Source organism: Dromiciops gliroides, chromosome 1, assembly GCF_019393635.1.
Source record: "Dromiciops gliroides isolate mDroGli1 chromosome 1, mDroGli1.pri, whole genome shotgun sequence".
Taxonomy (NCBI): domain Eukaryota; kingdom Metazoa; phylum Chordata; class Mammalia; order Microbiotheria; family Microbiotheriidae; genus Dromiciops; species Dromiciops gliroides.
Genome location: NC_057861.1, coordinates 37,925,929 through 37,947,032, shown reverse-complemented (window position 1 = coordinate 37,947,032; position 21,104 = coordinate 37,925,929). Strand labels below are relative to the sequence as shown.

Sequence of the window (21,104 nt, the reverse complement as noted above, 5' to 3'; positions counted from 1 at the left end):
AATTCTACTTCAGTAAACCCAGACCTTGTTCTTCTGTCCACTGATGGATCCTGCAAGAATGACAGTGTTCATCCCCTCTATGCAAAGAAAGTCATTAAAAGGTTACCAGATGTCTTTGCTTGCTCAGCTCAGAGTTGGTTGTACTCACTTGAGTCTAGTCTAGCCTCACGTAAATCTGCTACTACCTATACTGAATCTTCTGCTGCCTTAGGAGTTTCTCATAATTATGGGCAATTGAAGCCACTTGTAAGAATTCTTTTGCCAACTTTTCATCCTATCAGGTCAAACAGTTTTTACTTTCCTTTATTTTTTCCTAACCTCCACTGTCCAGTTTAGATGACCACTCTTCTATGAAATCTGTCCGTGATGCTGAAGACACCCTGGAGGCTGACAGGATGCTTTTTCTTCTAATCATCTTTGACCCTCTCTCATCTGCTGTCTGGTGTTTTCATGCTGTAAAACCCCAAAATGGCCTTTTGAAATTCCAACCTGGATTTACTCTTGTCCTCTTTGGAATCATTTGTGACATCAACATTGATTTTATCGTCTGTATCGGTATTGAGTAGAAGTTTTGGAGTTAGCTTTGAGCAAAGTTTTATAATGATTTCAAGTTCTTCAGCTTTTTCTTCAGACATAATTCCTCAGTTTCTTCTTTTTTTTTCTTTTACTATGAGTTCAGAGATTAAACTCTGAGGATTGTCTTACACTGATTTGCTAAAAGATGCTGTATAAGTTGGTGCAAATGATATAGTTGGTTGTTGCCACCCTTGGCTATTGCTGGTAAAGATATGTTTCCAATTTTCTTGTCAAGTAATTCTGGTACATAATTAAGGTGTTCATAACTTTAGTGTATTTTAGTTTACTTGCTTTGGTGGTCACTATTACCTGTGCCTAAGTAATTCCAGCAGATGGGGTATTAGTATTTTTAATTTGTTTCTGTGAATCAGGCCTTCTTGGGATCTAGCACTCATTCTACTTTCCTCAATGTTAGGACAGTCATCGTGAAGGTTGCAAGTAGGGCCAGACTGCAAGGTTGTGCTACTTTGACTATTTATTTGATTCTTAGGAGTATCCCTCAAGTTTGCCAGCATTTTAGAGTTTGTCAGACCTTCACAAGTACCATAATGGTTTTAGTAATATTAAGTTCCCCCATCCATGTTGTATTTCCCTGTAACTATTAACAATTTCCCTTCTTTTCCATTACTCCCCACTTCTGGGAAGGATGTGAGGATGTTTTTGTTGTTACTGTTACTACTCCCAGCACCATTACGACTCTGCTAGAACTACTACATTTTTAAAAAAATTTATTTAATTTTTTTTAACAGGGCAATGAAGGTTAAGTGACTTTCCCAGGGTCATACAGCTAGTGTCAAGTGTCTGAGGCTGGATTTGAACTCAGGCACTCCTGAATCCAAGGCCAGTGCTTTAGCCACTGTGCTATCTAGCTGCCCCCAGAACCACTATATTTTAATGACATCAAATTAAAGGGTCCTATGAGTTGGAGCCTCAGGACACACCTCCACAGCAGTGGTTTTGGCACAGTACTGAGCTACGTCAGATCTACCTAAGTGAAAAGGAGGGAATTCATGGGCTCTCGGTATCGTAGATCTTGAATAGGAAGGGACCTTAGAGGCCATCTTGTCCAGCCTTGTCCTTTCACGAGCATGAGGAAATTGGGGCACAGGGGTGGGAAGTTACTTGCCCATGATCACACAAGGTAGTAAGCTTTGTAGATAATATTTGAATCCAGGTCTCCTGATTCCAGAGCATAAAAAGGTAAGAGTGTAAATAACTATGTGGTTATCTTGCATTTCTTATATATGATTCAAAGTCTTTGACATAAAAAAAAATCATCATAGGAGCTTTCTACTCTGTTAGAAACCATGGCAGTACTATTACATGTTGCTAATGTTCTCTTTTTCTGTCCTCATTTTAGGTTAAAGATCGAGGTCCAGAAGCCACGAGAAGATTTTTTAATTGGTTTTATTGGAGCATTAATTTGGGAGCAATTCTTTCATTGGGAGGCATTGCATATATTCAGCAGAACATGAGCTTCGTTATTGGATACATCATTCCAACAGTTTGCATTGGAATTGCATTCATGGTTTTCCTCTGTGGTCAAAGTTTTTTTATCACCAAACCTCCTGATGGCAGTGCTTTTACTGATATGTTCAGAATTTTGGCATATTCCTGTTGTTCGAGGAAACAATTCAGGGAACGTAGGAGCAGCAGGTATGTAGTGACAGTTCATTGTAGGCTTTTAGGTTAACAGTTTAAAGTTCAGTATTGATGTGAAGAGCAAGGGCTGCCATGGGATTGCTATTTAAGTTATAAATCATTCATGTAGGAATTCTCTTCCCTTGATTTTTGGGTTCAGGTACTCTTTTTTTTTTTTAGTGAGGCAATTGGGGTCAAGTGACTTGCCCAGGGTCACACAAGTAGTAAGTGTTAAGTGTCTGAGGCCGGATTTGAACTCAGGTCCTCCTGACTCCAGGGCCGGTGCTCTATCCACTGCGCCACCTAGTTGCCCCTCAGGTACTCTTAATAATAAATTGGGGAGGAAATGAAGCACACTGAACTACATTTAGTTTTTCAGGGCACTTGTTTACATTATATTACATCAGCTTAATCACCTTACCTAGTAGGTCCCCTCCTTCTTCCCTAGTTCTGAGCTCCACTCTTTTCGGACTGTCATAGTCTAGCTCCAGTTTGGAACATAGAAACAGCTATGCCTGTTGAGGTTTCAGTAAATGTCTGCGATAATCTTCCCATACTGTTGATGTAAATGGAATGAACAGGTAGAATACCAGAATTCACACTGTTGTGAAATTTGAGTGGTGATTTCTTGTCTGTTTAGGTCAGGGTTTAGGCATAGGATTTAGAGTTTGTGGGCCAAACATCCCTTTACTCACGTAGACCAATTCTACAAAGAATAGGGCCCTCAAAAAGCAGGTGTACGTAGCCCATCATTTTCTGTGCAGAAATGAGCAGCATTGGAACGTGGAATGGGTTCCACGTATAAGTAACTAGATTAATCCCTTGGTAGTCATTTGAAGATATTAATACACAGCTCAGTCTAGAACTTAGGAGCTTTGTAAATTCAAGTAGACTTAAGCAGTTTGAAATGTACATCATCTAAAGCCAAGAACCTAAGTCACCATTCAAAGGGAAAAGCAGAAAGGCAATTAAAATAACAAAATACAACAGCATATAAGAATTAACATAGAATATGTGTATAAATTTGATCAGAAGTAATTTGGACTGACTAGGCAGCTCTTATGACTTAAACAGGCAGGAAAAAGGAAGACAATTAGTGGTTTTGTTCTTGGAAGATGGAGAGAAACAGAAGGGAGAGCATTGTGTGCCCATCCTCTTAACTGGATGCACCAGAAAGAAGATAGGCCATGAAAGAACACAGCAATACTTCATTAGTGGCAAGGAGAGGGATACTTATGGTATTTAGTACTGAAAGGGACTTTAGGAATCCTTTTTGACAGAGGAGGAAATAGGCCTAGAGAGGTGAAATTACTTGTATAAAGTTGTCTGGATGGTTCTGGAGACAATGAGGGGCCTAGTAGATTTAGACATTCAAAAGAGCCATTTGTAGTCCAAGTTACCTAGAATGTATATAAATAACAAGATACTTTGAATCTTTTGTGGAATGACTTGGTCCATATTTCTGGCCTGTTTTCTATATTTTTAATGTAGCTGCTCAACATGTTGTGTTTGAATTTGAACTGGGTTTTGTTTACTATTGCAAATAGTAAATAGCCTAGGCTTGGTGGCACATTGGATCAAGAGTTACACCTGGTGTCTGAGTTCAGATGTGACCTCATGGAAACTAGCCCCATGACTTGGGCATGTCATTCAACTTCTTTTTGCTCAACTGTAAAATGGGTATAATAGCACCCATCTCCCAGGATCAAATGAGCTGATATTTGCAAAGCCTTTAACATGATACCAGAGACATAGCAGGTGCTTAACAAATTCCTTCCTCCCTCCTTCCCTCTGTTCTTTTTTCCCTCTTTCCCTTCCTTCCTCCCCACCCTTTCCCCCTCCCTCCATACCTATTGTGCTTCTAGGGCAGCATATGTAGTTTTAAGTCATTTGGAAAGATATTGGTGAAGATAACCACCTGGAGGTTAGCTTTATCTCCTTTAAGCCAGTAGAAGTGCTAAGAGCTGATTCAATAAATAACTTCCAGTAAATGGTGACTCAGCCAAAATAACCAGTGCCTGTCTAGTGGCTGAAAAATTTACTTTCCATAAGGCTGAATGCTAATCTACTGATAAAACAACACTTTGGGCCACTGCTTTACCTTGGTGCTAAGGTTGACAGAAGTCACTGAGGGAAGCTATGTAGTGGCCTGGACCCTACAGAAAATGGCACATGACCCTTCCTTATTGTTTTTGAGGAGCAGAGTACATCATAGTAATTGTAGTTTTTCACCTAAGAACTGGATACTTGTCCACACGATATCAATGTCAGAATTATCCATTTACATAATATACATGACTGGGGATGAGTGTCTTAGTTTACTTATTCTGGTCCTTCCTTACCACAAGTGAAGGAAGGAAATGGCAACAATATTTGTACCTTTATGGCAAGTGGCAGAAACCCTGCTACAAGTGTCTACTGACTTCTCTCCGTGGGCAGGAGGGAGGGGCAGCGTGAGCCTGGTACTGTTCTTTCTATCAGTTTTTGATATGTGAAGACAATGCTATCTGAAAACTTACTGTTTATTTTACACTGCATTCATAGCCAAAAGTAAAGTTCTGGCTCAGGTATGCAGTGGAATATTTGTATATGTGTGTGCATGTGTGTGTGTGGATACATTTGTCATTTTTGTGTGCTCACACACACACATGCTTGTATGAGAGAACGGCTTAGTGAATAGGGTTGGCCTGATAGTCAGCAAGACCTGGATTCAACTCTTATCCCTAACTCTTACCACTGCATATCTTTTAGCTGCTCAGTGCCTCACTTAACTAAGAGTATAAGTTGGGGGACACTTGCCTGTCTGCAAATTGGTAGAGGTAGTTTCCTCACAAGGAGTTCTGTACACCAATGAAATCACAGCCCAGAACAAATATAAATAAATAACTAAGTAGGCAAATCCGTAGCTAAATAAATAACTCAATGGGTAGTGCAGACTAGAGAGCAGTAGAAGGATACATGGATGGGCCTAATCCAAAGGGCTTTTGTTACCAGGGGGGGTCTCATTATAAGGTAGTTTGCTCTCTATGGCACTACCCCCTTTCTCTTTCCCTTTTTCAAGTGGACAGACGTTGGGTTTCTGTGTTTTTGTATATTTATAAGTGTATGTATTTGAAGGGGAGAATAGAACTGAAATAATTTTTTAAAAATGGACTTTTCATTCTCTTGGTTACCAAGTTTCATGTGTGTGCATGTGTGTATATATGTGTATGCATGTATATATAGATATATCTATATATAGATACATACATGTGTGTGTATATATGTGTGTATGTATACCTGAATGGCAAGTGACAGAAGAGTGTGTGTGTGTGTGCGCACGCGCGTGCATGCATGCACCAAATGGCAAGTGGTAGCAACCCCATTACAAGTGTTCATATACACACATACATATATATTTATACATACATATATAAAATATACAGATATGTATATTATATATATATATATATATACACACACACATAAAAACAAAGAATAACTGTAAGGTAATTATAGAGTGTATATTTCCAGTGAGTTTGATATACATATATTTGCTGGAATATAATTTTAATTACCTATATATAGTATGATGCATAGCAAATATATATGTGCTTTATTGGTTGTTTTGGTAGCAAAGTAGCATATGGGCTTGTCGCAAAGTGTTACCTAATATCAACAGTTCCCCTATTACAATCTCTAAGGTAGGACTTTCATATATGCATTGGATCAAGGAATCAGAATGTTAGAGCCAATATAATTCAATTAACAGGCTTTCATTAAGTGCCTGTTATATGATGTTGAGCCAAACTGATCAAAGAAAAAAAAAAGGACAAAAGCAAAAAGTGTTTCCAGAGGGTGTGGTGTGTTTTGATAACTTTTTCCCCCACTTCTTTTAGTTCAAGGGAGCAGGAGGCTGAAATACGTGCACAACTGTGGTTTTCCTTGCCAAGGGAAAGAGCTTCTTCCTGCCCATGCATGAGGGCAGTTGGTGGGGGGGTTTGGAGAATAGAGGGGGCAGCTTCTCAGCGGGGGGGGGGGACATCTTTTTTTTTAACCTAATAAAACCAAAGAACTAATATAAGCCCACTTATTTTTTTTTATATATATTTTTTTATTTTTTGGTGAGGCAATTGGGGTTAAGTGACTTGCCCAGGGTCACACAGCTAGTAAGTATTAAGTGTCTGAGGCCGGATTTGAACTCAGGTCCTCCTGATTCCAGGGCTGGTGCTCTATCCACTGAGCCACCTAGCTGCCCCAAGCCCACTTATTAAAATAGGAGTGAAAGAAAAACATTAAAGCAGCTTTTTAATTATTCCTTTTTGCTCTCCTTTGGTTCTCTTTATCCACCCCCTTCCCCCATTTAGTCCTTCTCCCCCCAACCCCAGTCTATCCCTCCCTCCACATATTTTCATCCCTGGCTTTTCATTTTAAAAGCAGTTACAGTGTAGTTCCTCTTAGGGTGTTGTTTTCATGTCTATCTTTCCATAGTTAGCTATGTTTCTCTGATCGGTCATTTGTAATGGTGCTAGCTACTGCATTGTTATGTTAATATATATCGCCTTTAGTAGAGTCATTTCCTCATTTGGATATTTATTACTTACCTCCTCGAGTAAACAAAAATTATGGAGGGGAAAGGGCTGTCAGTCAGTCAACAGACATTTATTAAACATTCTATGGTAGGAACTGTGTGAAGTGCTAGAGATAGAGACAAAGGGGAAACATTTTCTTTTTTCAAGTAGCTTATATTCTCTAGGGGGAGAAAATGTGTACAGAAGAGTATATACCCCCCCCCCCCCACGCACAAATGTAATTTTTTTGAGGGAGAGGCCTGTAGGGCCAGGATGATTGGGAAAGATTTCATGTAGAAGATGTTTGGGGATCCTCAGCGTAGTCCAGCACTACTTTGGGAAGCCCCTGGAAGTTAGGCTGTCTGAGGAAAGGGGGATGGGCCCAGGTCAGAGCTGCTGTATTGATCTTTGTCAGGTGAGTGGCTTGGTCACATATCCATGCTGGGTGAGATTAAGAAGAACTGATCTCAAACAAAAAGAAGAAATGAAGTAGATAATACTCAAGTTGTTTTGAAAGAAAAATAAGATTTTAAGTACAGTTAAGGTAAAAGGGACATCTGGTACAAAGGTGTGGAGGTAGGAGGTGGAATACTGTATTTGTGCAATAACAGCAAGGCCAGTTTGGCTGGACCATTTTGTCAGTGGAAGAGAGTATTGTGTAATAATACTGGAAAGATAGGTTGAGGCCAGGTTTAGAGTTATTTAAAAGGCACGCAGAGGAGTTTGTGATTGGAGTTTGTTGAATGAGTTAACTTGCCAAGACCTGTGCTTTAAGAGTATCCCTTTGTTGCCTGTGTGGAGGCTACATTGCAGTGGGGAGAGACTTGAGATAGAAGACCGGTTAGAAGGCTATTGCATTTAATCCAGGGAGCAGTGATGGAGACATAAATGTGGATGATGACCCTGTGTATAGAGAGGGGGACAGGTTCAAGAGATGCTGCAGAAGTAGAAGTGGCCTCATTGGATATATGGAGGGAAAGAGATTCAGGAATCAAGGATGACTTTCAAATTGTGAACCTTGTTACTAGAAGACTGATGATGCCTTTGAGAAAAAATGGGGCATTTTAGAAAACATATGGGTTGGGGGGGTAAGGGAGAGAATAAGAGAAGGACTAGAGTTGGATGGGTAGATCTGAGATTGATTAGCATAGAGATTATAATTGAAACTATGGGAGCTGATGAGGTCACTCAATGAGAAAGAGAAGGAAAGAGAAAGGGAAGAGAATAAGAACATGCTACTACTAATACCTGGCATGGTTTGCAAAGTGTTCTACAAGCATTACCTCCTTTTCATCTTCACAACAACTCTGAGTTAGGTGCTATTATTTTCCTCATTTTACAGATGAAGAAACTGAGGCAGAGCCAAAGTTGCTTGCCCAGAATCACAAAACTAGTAGCTGTTTCAAATTGGATTTGAACTCAGATCTTCCTGACTCCTTGACCTTCCTAATTCCTGGGGTGTGGCTTGAGTGTCTGTTCTATACATTAACTAAGATTGATGTCAGCTAAGCCTAAGAGAAAGACATAGTAAGCTAAAAGTAGAGAGATTACCTTCTCCACTGTGTAGAACTGTTGAAGCAGTCTTGGAATACTTTAATAACTATTGTTACATAATGTAATTTTACTACTGGGACCATTTCATTAAAAAGTGGTATGATATTTATACACAGAGCCACAGAAAAGGGTAAAAAAGGAATATAGGACGGAAAAAGTGGGGCTGTTAACTCTTAGTGGGTATAGTGTAGTAAATATGAATGTGGAATCCATAAATGTAGGTAGTAAAATACAAACAAGAATATTCCATTCTCCAAACATTTCTCTACATTAATTTGGCTACAGATTAATATTAAACTAACTCCTGTATTTTATTTCCCAAAGAGAAACCATTGGAGTATTTCAGCAGTGTCATAAACAAAGTCTATTTGATTCATGTAAAATGTCCCATGGAGGGCCATTTACAGAAGATAAAGTGGAAGATGTAAAAGCCCTAGTCAAGATTATTCCGGTTTTCTTGGCTTTGATACCTTACTGGACAGTATATTTTCAAGTGAGTGGAAATAAGTAGAATAATTTGCTTTAATTTCCTATGATGGCCACCCTAGTCCTTTCCCTTGTCTATAAAATTAATTTGGATACAGTATAGGTCTGTAGATGATAGTTAACAAAAGGAAGCACAAAGCCTGTTGGAATGGCTTTGTATGGGACTCTTACCTAGGCTTCATATGGAATGTCAGGACAGATATAATGTAGGCCAGGAATGAGCTTGTTGGCTTTTATGCAAGAAGTGTTTCAGAGCTTTCTAGCAGACTGAAGAAACCCTAAAATTCCCCTCTTGTGTTCATACACCAGAGTGGCCCCCATATGTTTTCTAGGTTTGTCCCTTTTATTTGAGAATGGAAACCACTAGTATTTTTTCAGAACTGTTTTCTTCTTCATATTTGGTTTATGTGCCTGATTCACTTATTTCTCCTTCCTTTCATTCCCTGACCATTTTCTCTTTCATGGATCAATGTTGAATCTCTATACTTGCTTAGACTGACCCCCTCCGTGTAGGCATCTGTGTGGACGTATATCTGTAGAGGAATCATATTTGCATCTTTAAAACTCATTCTTAATGTTACATCTCTATTATACCTAGATGCAGACAACATATGTTTTGCAGAGTCTTCATTTGAGAATCCCAGAAATTTCAAGTATCACAACCACTCCACATACGGTAAATAAAGCTATAATTATTTCACTTCTGAAAATAGGCTTATGCGGAACAAAATTCCTCCTTCCTGCAACTCCTTTCCCTCTATACCAAACCCTCTAAGAGTAGTTGTGGGAGAAACAGTGTAAGAAGTAAAAGTGTTCTAGGTGAAATGTAACAGTTGCTTAGGTAGCATGGATTTCTTCTCTGCTTCCACAGAGAAAGGCTAAAGTGTGGATTCTGGTAGTGGGCGGTTGTGTGGTTGTCGGCAGTATATTTGTAATGGAGAGCTAGCTTAGCGTGCTTTGTTCCTTAAACATCGCACATCATGCCTGAGCACTGGAGGACGGCCAGCTACATCATACCTGGAGTTGTTTAGTTTGGTGGACTAGTAGACTTAGTTGAATTTGTGGTATTAATTCTATCTGTTGCCTGGAGGTGCCTCGGCCTGAAGAATAACTGCCCTTTCACAAAAATGCATAGAGAGAGAGTAGTGTTACATAGAGTGCTTGCTGTTTTATATAACTAAGTGGCAATGGATATTTGGCTGGTAACTTCTCCCTTACTGGAGAAAAGGAAGAAAGGAATACTGATCTGCCTTATTTCTAAAGATATGAAGTATTTCTTCCTCAACTATACAGCTATGAAATGAACCATGAGTAAATACATATGTTGGTAGTAAGGGGACTTAAAAATGAAATGTACTGTATACAAGGGTTTCTTCCTTTTTCTAAAAAAAGATATTTATGTAATTTAGACTTTGGTAATTTAGATACCTTTGTCATGGGCCGGTCACCTACTGTCTCCATTTTAATTGTCCAGTTTCCAGCAGCCTGGTTGACTATGTTTGATGCATTGCTGATCCTGGTCCTTATACCTGTAAAGGATAAATTAGTAGATCCTATTTTGAAGAGAAATGGTTTGCTGCCATCATCTTTAAGAAGGATTGCCGTTGGCATGTTCTTTGTGATGTGCTCAGCCTTAGCTGCAGGTAAGAATGTGTCCTGGTACATAGAACTAACTCACATTTCAGCCCCAGAGGAACTTCCTATTACAGATTCCCAGACCATGTCAATGATGGTGCCAGGCGAGTGGCATAACAGGTTTGTGCACGACATAGCATATTTCCCAAGACTCATGTTGTAGAATGTAGTAATTTTACTCTTTATATTCTTGGGAAGGGATTGGATAGGGTAGTGCATATTAGGGAACAAAGTATATTATTTTTCTTGTTTGCTTAAATAATGCATGAAGGAAGAAAGGGGAAAAAAACCATTTATGTGCTAGATGCTTTGTTAAGTGCTTTCCCATTATTTATCTCATTTGGTCTTCACACCAACCCTGGAGCTAGGTGTTGTTATTATCCCCATTTACAGATGAGGAAACAGGCAAATGGAGGTTAAGTAACTTTCTCAGGGTTCACACAGCTAGTAAAGGTCTGAGGTCATATTTGAATTTAGATCCTCCTGACTTTAGGCCCAGCATTCTATTCACTATACCACCTCAGTGGCTTTTGGTTTCTTTATTCCCCTGGAAGATAGGCATGATTTTTTTTTATCATAAAAGTATTTTATTATTTTCCAGTTACATGTAAAGATAGTTTTCAACATTTGTTTTCATAAGATTTTTAGTTCCAAATTTTTCTTCCCGCTCCTCAAGACAGAAAGCAATCTGATATAGGTTATATATGTACAATCACATTAAACATATTTCTGCATTAGTTATGTTGTGAAAGAAGAATCAGAACACAAGGGGGAAACCTCAAAAAAGAAAAAAAAAACAACCAAAAAGTAGAAACAGTATGGTTCAATCTGCATTCAGAATCCATAGTTCTTTTTTCTGGATATGGCGAACACTTTCCATCATGAGTTCTTTGAAATTGTTTCGGATCATTGCACTGCTGATAAAAACCAAGTCTGTCATAGCTGATCATCACACAATGCTGCTGTTACTGTGTACGGTGTTCTCCTGGTTTTTCTCACTTCACTCAGCATCAGTCCACTTGTCTTACCAGATTTTTCTGAAATCTGCCTTGCTCATCATTTCTTATAGCACAATAGTATTCCATTACATTCATATACCACAACTTGTTCAGCCATTCCCCAATTGATGGGCATTCCCTCAATTTCCAATTCTTTGCTACCACAAAGTGAGCTGCCATAAATATTTTTGTACATGTGGGTCCATTCCCTTTTCTATGATCTCTTTGGGATACAGACCTAGTAGTAGTATTACTGGGTCAAAGGATATGATAGCCCAATAGCCCTTTGGGCATAGTTACAAATTGCGCTCTAGAATGGTTGGATCAGTTCACAACCCCACCAATAATGCATGAGTTTTCCAGTTTTTCTACAGCTTCTCCAACATTTATTATTTTCCTTTTTTTGTCATATTAGCCAATTTGATAGGTATGAGGTGGTACCTCAGAATTGTTTTAATTTGCATTTCTCTAATCAATAGTCATGTAGAGCATTTTTTCATATGACAATAGATAGCTTTCTTCATCTGAAAATTGCCTGTTCATATACTTTGACCATTTCTAAATTAGGGAATGACTTTCATTCTTATACATTTGATTTAGTTTCCTATGTATTTTAGAAATGAGGCCTTGGTCAGAAACACTGGCTGTAAAAATTGTTCCCTAGCTTTCTGCTTCCCTTCTGATTTTGACTGCATTGCTTCTGTTTGTACAAAAACTTTTTAAAATTTTATTTTCAATTCCTGGAACAAAACAACCATTTCTATTACACAGTACAATAAAAAAGATGATTGCACACGAAGCTGCAGATCTACCATGAATAACTTGCTATTCCCTCCAAATATACAACAAAGTTATCATGTAAATTTCTTTCTTTTTGCTTCCCTTCCTCTCCTCCCCTCCCCTCCTTGGGTTGGCTACCCCAATGATCTATTCTTATGTCAAGGAAATCTGTTATTTCTTTCCCACAGATTGTCCTTCAAGGAAGTCTGATCTGTTATTCCTACCCTTCAAGGAAGCCTGTTTTTTTCTCTTTGTTTTGTTTTTGTTTTTGAATTCATCTAAAGTTTAGAGTTCCAAATTCTTTTCCTCTCTCATTCCTTCCCTCTTATTCCCTGAGGTGGTAAGCAATAAGACATAGGTTATATATGTGTAAAACATTACCATATTAGTAATTTTATATAAAAAGACTCAAGTAAAAAAAAAAAAGAAAGCACAAAACAGCATGCTTCAGTCTGTGTTCAGGCAATATCAGTTCTTTCTCTGGAGGTGGATAGTATGCTTCATCATTAGTCCTTTGGGATTGTTTTGGATCATTGTACCCTGAGAGTAGTTAAGTCATTCCATTTGCTCATAGAGCAGTAATGCTGTTATTATGCGCAGTGTTCTTCTGGTTCTGCTCATTTCACTATATATCAGTTCATATGAGTCTTTCCAGGTTTTTCTGAAATCATCCTACTTGTTATTTCTTATAGCACAATAATATTCCATTACAATCATATACCATAGCTTGTTTAGTCATTCCCCAATTGATGGGCATTCCTTTGATTTCCAATTCTTAGCCACCACAAAGAGTTGCTATAAATTGTACGAAACCTTTTTAATTCAATGTCATCTAAATAATCTATTTTGTATTTTATAATATTCTCTATCTCTTATTTGGTTATAAATTGCTCTCTTCTTCATAGATCTGAGAGGTAAACTATTCCTTCGTCTCCTAATTTACGTATGATATCACCCTTTATGTCTAAATCATGTACTCATTTTGACCCTATTTTGGTATACAATGTAAGATGTTGGTCTAAGGCATAATTTTTTGGAGGGTGGGGCAATGAGGGTTAAGTGACTTGCCCAGGGTCATACAGCTAGTAAATGACAAGTGTCTGGGGTTGGATTTGAACTCAGGTCCTCCTGAATCCAGTGTTGGTGCTTTATCCACTGTGATACCTAGCTGATATATTACTTCATTTGAGTTTTAACAATCTCACAAGGTAGGTAGTATAAGTATGAGGGACTTTACCTATGATCTCAGAGCTAGAGAGAAGTGGGATTTTACCCTCTTGTTCTTCCCGAACAAAGATTGTGGCTAATCTGGAGGATTCATTCTGTATGTACAGGGGTATAGACTGAAAGTCCATGTTAGGAAGTCCTGAAAAGGTTCAAGAAGGAAGGAATGTAATTGAACTCTACTAACTCAGATCTCTTGACTTGGTAAGTTCTAGGGAATTGTCTGATGCATAGGAAATCTGCCCAGGGCCACACAGCCAATAAGTGTCACGAATGGAATTTTGAACTCAGGTCCAATTCCTTTGTAATTTCCTGTATTTTACTTTATGCATTTAAAACATTGCTCTGAGAAGGGAGCCAGAAAAATTAAGAACCTTTTGTACTACATCATAGGACTCACTTCAGGTGGATAGTGGATCAAATGGCGCAAATTTTTGTTGAGCCTAATCATTACTCCTGGTCAGCAGTGAGGTTAATGTAAACAGCAGCTTATACATTTGTCCTACAAAAGGATGTTTGATTCAAAAAAATTTTTTTTTGCTTAAAATTAAGTTCATTTATGATATGTGCATATGGTTACACTAAGGTGTTTTCAAAGGGTTTTGTTTTTTTTTTGTGAAAAGGAAAGAGATTTTTTAAGTTGATCAGGATTAAAGACATCATCTTTTAATTCCACGAAAGTTAAGTGTATACCACTAGATATCCAGTGGAAGTGACGAGTTGAATAGTAAAAAATGTGCCCTGCTTTCTAATCGATAGAGCTGAGGAAATGTTTATCCCAGAATCACAGTGACCTCTGAGGCTACATAGTCCAGTCCAGGTTAAACTTGTTCATACCTGAACCAGAATCCTTTCCCCAACTTAATTTTCAAGTGGTCATTTAGTGTGGGGAAGGTTGAAAATCTGTGTTGAGAAACCCTTTACTACTTGAGGTGGCCTCTTCTACTTTTTGGCAGCTCCAAGAGTTAGGAACTTTTCCCTTCCATCAAGTCTGCATTTGCCTTTTATAAATTCTACCCTCTGGAGCTAAGCAGAGCTAGTCATATCTCTCATGACAGTCCTCCAAATTTTTGAACGCTTTTGAAAGTATTTGGGTAAGTAGAATCTTTATTTTCTAGATATCCTAGGTCATAAGTTTAGCCAGTATAAGATTTAACTTGGAAGACCGACTTAAGGCAGATATTACACACACAACTTCTGACATATTACTTGGAGTTGTATGTATTCAAATGGTTCCACCTCCCTTTGAAGGGTCTAATTCTAGATCTGCCACAGAGCTTATTAGTATATGCCAGAAATTAATGAAAGGAATGGAAGAAATGCAGGCTTACTTTCTGAATTAGTATGGTAGTCACTATTGGTGGATAATGAATACAGTTCAGGTTTGGTGGCATCAACTTTCGCAGATTTTCATCCCCAAAGCATTTTTTTTTTGGTGGGGCAGTGGGGGTTAAGTGACTTGCCCAGGGTCACACAGCTAGTAAGTGTCAAGTGTCTGAGGCTGGATTTTAACTCAGGCCCTCCTGAATCCAGGGCCAGTGCTTTATCTACCGTGCCACCAGCTGCCCCTATTCCCAAAGCATATTAATGGAATTTTCTTGAAGCTCTGTGTTGGCAAATCATTAATGTCTTTTGTTTTCTAGTCTTAACTGAACACACTTTGGGTACCAGCTCTGTGCAAAGTTATATCTGAAAGGTTTTTTTTCCTTTTAAATTTTTGGTGATGAATGAAAGTAGGGAATAAAGAGCATATCATAATAGAATTACACAAGCCATCATAAAAACATTTCCCTCTATACAGAGGTCCGTGGAAAGTATCATTGTCTTTCATTTATTTATTTAGAATTTTCCCTATTACATGCATGTATAAAGAAATTTTCACATCGATTTTTAAAACTGCGTTCCAAATGAAAGTAGCATTTTCTTAAATGTATTACTTTCTTGATGTCACAGTGTTTATATGCTTCTTACTTAAAATGTAAGAACCTCAGTTGCGGGGGATTGGGGGGTTAAGTAACTTATCCAGAGTCACACAAGTGTCTGAGGCTGGATTTGAACTCAGGTCCTCCTGAATCCAGGGCCAGTGCTTTATCCACTGAACCACCTAGCTGCCTCAGTTGCATATCTTTTTGCCATTTTCTCTACTTCCTTTATTTTACAATATCAATTTTCAATTAGAGACTACCTCAACCACCTCTCTCTTTTATTACCCCTTCCTAAACAGTGGCTATTTACCATCCTCACATACATGTATATGTAAATATATATTTTGGAGTTGCTTCATTGAGTAAAATTTAGATCTTCTGATGCACTAACAAAAGAAGTACCATTGACTTTATAAACTTAAAAAAGAAAGCTTTACTTCAAGTATCTGCTTCCCTGTCTATTAGAGGATGATTTATGAAGCTTGCAGGGTAAGGAGAGAAAGAGTGCCTTCTATTTGGCTGTAAAGTTTTTTTCAAATAAAATGATAGAAGGCAGGAATAGAAAATAATTCTAGAAATCACCAGTAGTACCTGTAAAGAAGTCTAAATGCTACTATATAAGTATTTATTTCAATTTTGACATGACAGAAAAGGCCATATTTGGACTCTTCTCAGGGAGAGTGAGTTTAGTTTCAAGCCCCACAACTTTGTTGCTTGAACTTCCCAGCAGGGGGCCACCAGGCACACAAGGCTCTGAGTAGCTGAGGCCCCTGGGCCTTAGGCCAGAGCAGGGCCTGGAAGGGGGCCTGTACTTTGTGGGAGCTGAGTTAGGCTGGGAGTTAACCTTGAGGCTCCCGAGGTGATCCTATGTGACCCTGATGTTCTAACTCCAACCTAAGTTTTGTTTCTTGAAGTTAAATATGTTTATGTATGTTAACACAGCACTGTTCTAGTGAGGAATTGACATTCTTGCCCAGAATAAGGTTAAGGCCTAGTGTCTTAATCTGATTGGTCTACTGTTGCAATCTGATTGGTTGTTAATGGGACAGTTTGATTGGTTCATTGATACAATCTGATTGGTCCTTATAGTTACCATATATGGGAGGTTGGTACTATATGCTGTCATTGGTTGTTTCTGTAATGCTGTATATAAATGGCAACTGTAATGTGATTGATTGAGAGGGACCCTTGGTGGGTATAAATCAAGGTGCAGGACCTCACTTTAGTGCACTCTCTGGCACATTCAGAAGAGTGCCCATCTTCAAAGATGAATAAAAATGCCTTCACCTACACTCTGCTGCCTGCTTGGATTCTTTGAGCTGTGCTGCTTGAACTGCTAACACTTGAGCTGTACAACTTTATTTGAACTGTTAGCTGCATTTTTTTTTTTTTAGTGAGGCAATTGGGGTTAAGTGACTTGCCCAGGGTTACGCAGCTAGTAAGTGTTAAGTGTCTGAGCCAGGATTTGAACTCAGGTCCTCCTGACTCCAGGGCCGGTGCTCTATCCACTGCACCACCTAGCTGCCCCAGCTACATTTATAACAGACATATAATCTAATGTTTATGTGAGATGATGAAGGAGAGGGACTAGATAAAGATTACCAGTCAAATTCCACTACTTCTAAGAATCCTGTACAAACAAACAAAAAACCTTTGTATTTTTATTTCTAGGAATTTTAGAGAGTAAAAGACTGGACATTGTGAAGGAGAAAACAATTAATCAGACAATTGGAAATGTTACCTACCATGCTGCTGATTTGCCAATATGGTGGCAGGTTCCACAGTATGTGTTGATTGGAATGAGTGAAATATTTGCAAGTATAGCAGGTAAGTGTTGTTATAAATTCAGCAAATGGGCTCAAAGTGTTGTTACAGATTCAGCAATGGGCTTTGAATCATGGCAAATCCATTAAGGCCTATTGATATACACCTACTTGCTGCCCCCTTAAAATGTATAGTTTAGAAATAATATTTATAAATTCTCCTGGCATTTGGTAGATCTACATATATCACTTTTAATCCAAAGAAATAGCCTTGTTTTTGAAGTTGTTTTGAATACATAGTTTCTGATTCACTGAGGATATCAGATATAAATATCTTCTTTACCTTTAAAGTAAATATGAGGTTATTTAGGGGAGGGAATATTTTATGTAGGTAGGAAATGTGCCCTATCTCAAATGGGTATCCTCTTTTGAGTGTTTTAATTTTTGACAGTTTATACTCTCTTCAACAGTCACATGCCTATGGCTGGCTGGCTTCCCCTGTAAAAATATAATAAAACTTTTCCAAATTTAATCACCATACTTTACCAAAACTTGTTTGCAGGTTCTGCTTGATTAATGCAAATCTGTATTAATGCCAACTTGTAGCAGCTCTACAAGTAAGTCTTAGGAGTAGTATTTTTCCCTTTTACAAAAGGTGAAGAGATGACGTTTGAAAAAACTCATTTCCATTTATGAAAAGGATGGAATATTAATTAGCAAAAAAACCCCAACAAACATAGAATTTTTTTAAAAGTGGTTTTGATTTTAAAGTGGTAATGCCTTTATTTTTATCGTCTGTAGATTATAGTCCTAATTTACCTGTGGTATAAGAAAGGGCAAGAAAGTAGGCTTTGAAACCTTTCTACCAGTTTGTAAGATTTAGCACTCTCTAAAAATGAGTTTTTAGCTGAATTCTGACACTGGCAAAAAGGTGTAGTGAGAGAGTCCTCCCATATAGTGTCTACATTGATGACTTCATCTTTCCAGAGAAAGAAAATCAGGGAAAGGAAGTAGAACTTTACTCAGTCAGATATAATAACATTCAGCATATTCATTTTCCCAAATAATTTCATACACATATTTAATATTTTACTTTTGAAGTCAGTAGAAGATATTGTGGTTAATTCTAACTTGGGCCCCATGTAGATTTGTGTTTCTGAACTAGTGAATATACTCAGTGGTAAAACAAGTAACAGGTAGTCTGTAATCTATAATCCTGCCATTCTGAGTAGAATGATTGGTGACCTATTTATCTCCAAGTAAGGAAGTAGTTAGTATAGTGATTATAGACAGCTGAATCAGGAGAGAAACTTTATCCTTATTTCTTGTACACATTTAGAAATAATGTACCGGTGTACAATATTATAAACATCCATTTCTTGAAGTGTTATCTGTGATGATTGTATCATAATCACATGATCATCAGCTCATGATCATTAGCTTGTCTCATACCAAGAAAGGAAGGAGAGATTCTATCAAAAGGTCACTTTTTGCATCCTAACACACACCAAGAAAAGCTGAGCCATTTGGCCTTTGGTTGAAGATGATGATCCCCAAGGTTTTGTGGCTGATTTACATTGAGGCATAGATCATTATTAACGTGTATAAATTTGCCTTTGACACAAAGCAGAGTCCTAGGTGATAAAGGGATCCTGCCAGCTGAGGAGCCAGGGCTGAATATTAGAAGATGAAATTCAAGAGGTATACAGTTAAAGTCGTCCACTGCAGTTGAAAACAACAACAACTCCAAAACCTTTATCAATACAAGATAGAGGAGATGTGGGTCGACAGCCATTTGTCTGAAGAAGACCTGGAGGTTTGAGTGTATTCTCAGATTAGTGTGAGTCAGTTGGATGATTTGGTAACCCAGACAGACAATTCATTCTTAGGGGGCCTAAGAAGAAACACCACAATAGAGAGGGGTAGCCCCCTTTACTCTGCCCTGGTTAGACCATGTTTGGAGTGTTGTGTTCAGTTCTGAGTCCTGCACGTTAGGAAGAACACCAGTAATCCCAAGAGCATTCAGAGGACATATCCAGAAAGACTGGGGGCCCCTTCACTCCCAAAGTAGAAAATAGTTTTAGGAAGTAAATAAAGGTGAGTCAAGAAAGAATGTGGCTCAGCCTCATTCCTTGTGAGGATCAGGTGAAGTAACTGGACATATTTCTCCTGGAAGAGATGAGCCATAGGGGAAGTTTGTGATACTTTTCTTTTAATATTGGAAGGACTGTCATTTGGAAGAATGATTAGATTAGCTGTGCTTGGCCCCTGAGGATAGAATGAGCGGCAGGGCTTGGTGAAAACTCCCTGAGTGTAGGGGCAGCATTGAGAGGGAGTGCATCCCCTCTTGCTGGAGGTCCCACTAACTTGTCAGGTGTGTTGAAGGAGCGGTGCTTTGGCTGATTTGGGTTATGCTTGACGGCCTTTGAGATTCCTTCTAATTCTGAGGTTTTGTGACTAGTCTTGAAAAGTGGTGATGGTCACTTTAGAGCCTGCGAGTCTAATGCAGTAGGTTTCAAAGTGAAAATGGATTCACTTCTAAAGCTTTTCCTAGGTGTCAGTTCTGCGAGGCTACATTTAATGGCCAATATGCCATGTTCTTTGTTGTTTTTTTTACAGGGCTGGAATTTGCATATTCAGCTGCTCCAAAATCCATGCAGAGTGCCATCATGGGCTTGTTCTTTTTCTTCTCTGGAGTTGGGTCATTTTTTGGCTCAGGATTGTTGGCGCTGGTTTCTGTGAAAGGCATTGGGTGGATGAGTAATCACACAGATTTTGGTAAGGACGCTTTGTGTGGTCTCGGCTTTTGGGTAATCTGCTGCCAGCCCTTAATGAAGGGGCAGTATTTCTTGTAATGGGACTTGGCTTGCAGAAATTATCATGGAGCCTTTATTCTTCTTACACAGATGCTCGTTTCCACAAATGGTTGTTGGTGGTGGATAAAGACTCAAAGCATATAAATAAATAGAGCTTTGATTAAATGCCAATATTTAGTGTGACATATTTCCTGTATTGGTAAACTGGCTTACTTAAAATATTTACCTGTAATAGTAAGAAAGTTGGTTGGTCATACTACAAAGTATGCAATACCACAAAGTATGCTGGATAACATTGCTTATAACTAGACACCCATGTCTGTCAGAAATGGCAACTATGGTAGCTTAAAAATGCAATGGTATCTTGATAACTGGTACTTTAATCTGGAAATGCATTTGAATTTAGGTGATTAAGAAGCTGTCAGATTAAGTCCAAGCTTTCATGGTGACCTGCCATCAAAACACCTCCCGATTTTGTATTTTCACAGTGACCCCTGACCCTCATTAGACAGAATCATAGCATGTCAGAGCTAGAAAGGCTGCTCAGTGTCTCTCTGGTGCATCTTGTACCTAAATAAGAGCCTTTGGTACATCATGCCCCCAAAATGGACACGTAGCCTTTGCTTGAGGTTTTCAAATGAATGGAAACCCACCACCTCCCACAGCAGTCCATTCTACCTTGAGATAACTCTTATTATTAGGAATTTTTTGCTTACATCAAGCTTCAATTTTCTTCTTTGTGATTTTCACTCATTGTTCCAATTTTTGCCTTTTAGAGCCAAGCAGAACAAGTCTAAGCCCTCTTCCATGTGACAGCCCCTTAAATACTTAAAAACAAATATGTTCTCTCTTAAGTCTTCTCTCTGGTCCCTTCAACTTGATCCTCATTTGGCTACCATCCTCATTGCCCTCCTGAGGACATTTCTAGCTTAGCAATATTCTTCCTGAAATGTAGTGTCTAAAACTGAAGACAGTATTCTAGATTATGGTCTGACCAGGACAGAGGAACCCAGGACTATTATGGCCATGTTACAGGGTGCTTAATAAATATTTAGTGATTGATTGATTGATTCCCTTCATATAGCCTGATGATGGTTGTTTGCTGTTGGTTCTTACCACTCTTGGCTCACTATAAGCCCAAGGTCCATTTCAGACA

The 21,104-nt window shown here is 38.6% G+C and overlaps 1 protein-coding gene across 1 annotated transcript in view; it reads left to right on the top strand.

The window, feature by feature from the left end:
* SLC15A4 (solute carrier family 15 member 4) overlaps window positions 1-21,104 on the top strand; it is a 47,461-nt gene that overhangs the window by 13,196 nt on the left and 13,161 nt on the right. Inside the window, exons 2-7 of the mRNA XM_043975210.1 lie at window positions 1,937-2,232; window positions 8,646-8,814; window positions 9,406-9,483; window positions 10,282-10,450; window positions 17,041-17,196; window positions 19,752-19,910. Of these exons, the coding sequence (XP_043831145.1) occupies window positions 1,937-2,232; window positions 8,646-8,814; window positions 9,406-9,483; window positions 10,282-10,450; window positions 17,041-17,196; window positions 19,752-19,910 (1,027 nt within the window). The remainder of the gene's footprint in view (window positions 1-1,936; window positions 2,233-8,645; window positions 8,815-9,405; window positions 9,484-10,281; window positions 10,451-17,040; window positions 17,197-19,751; window positions 19,911-21,104) is intronic.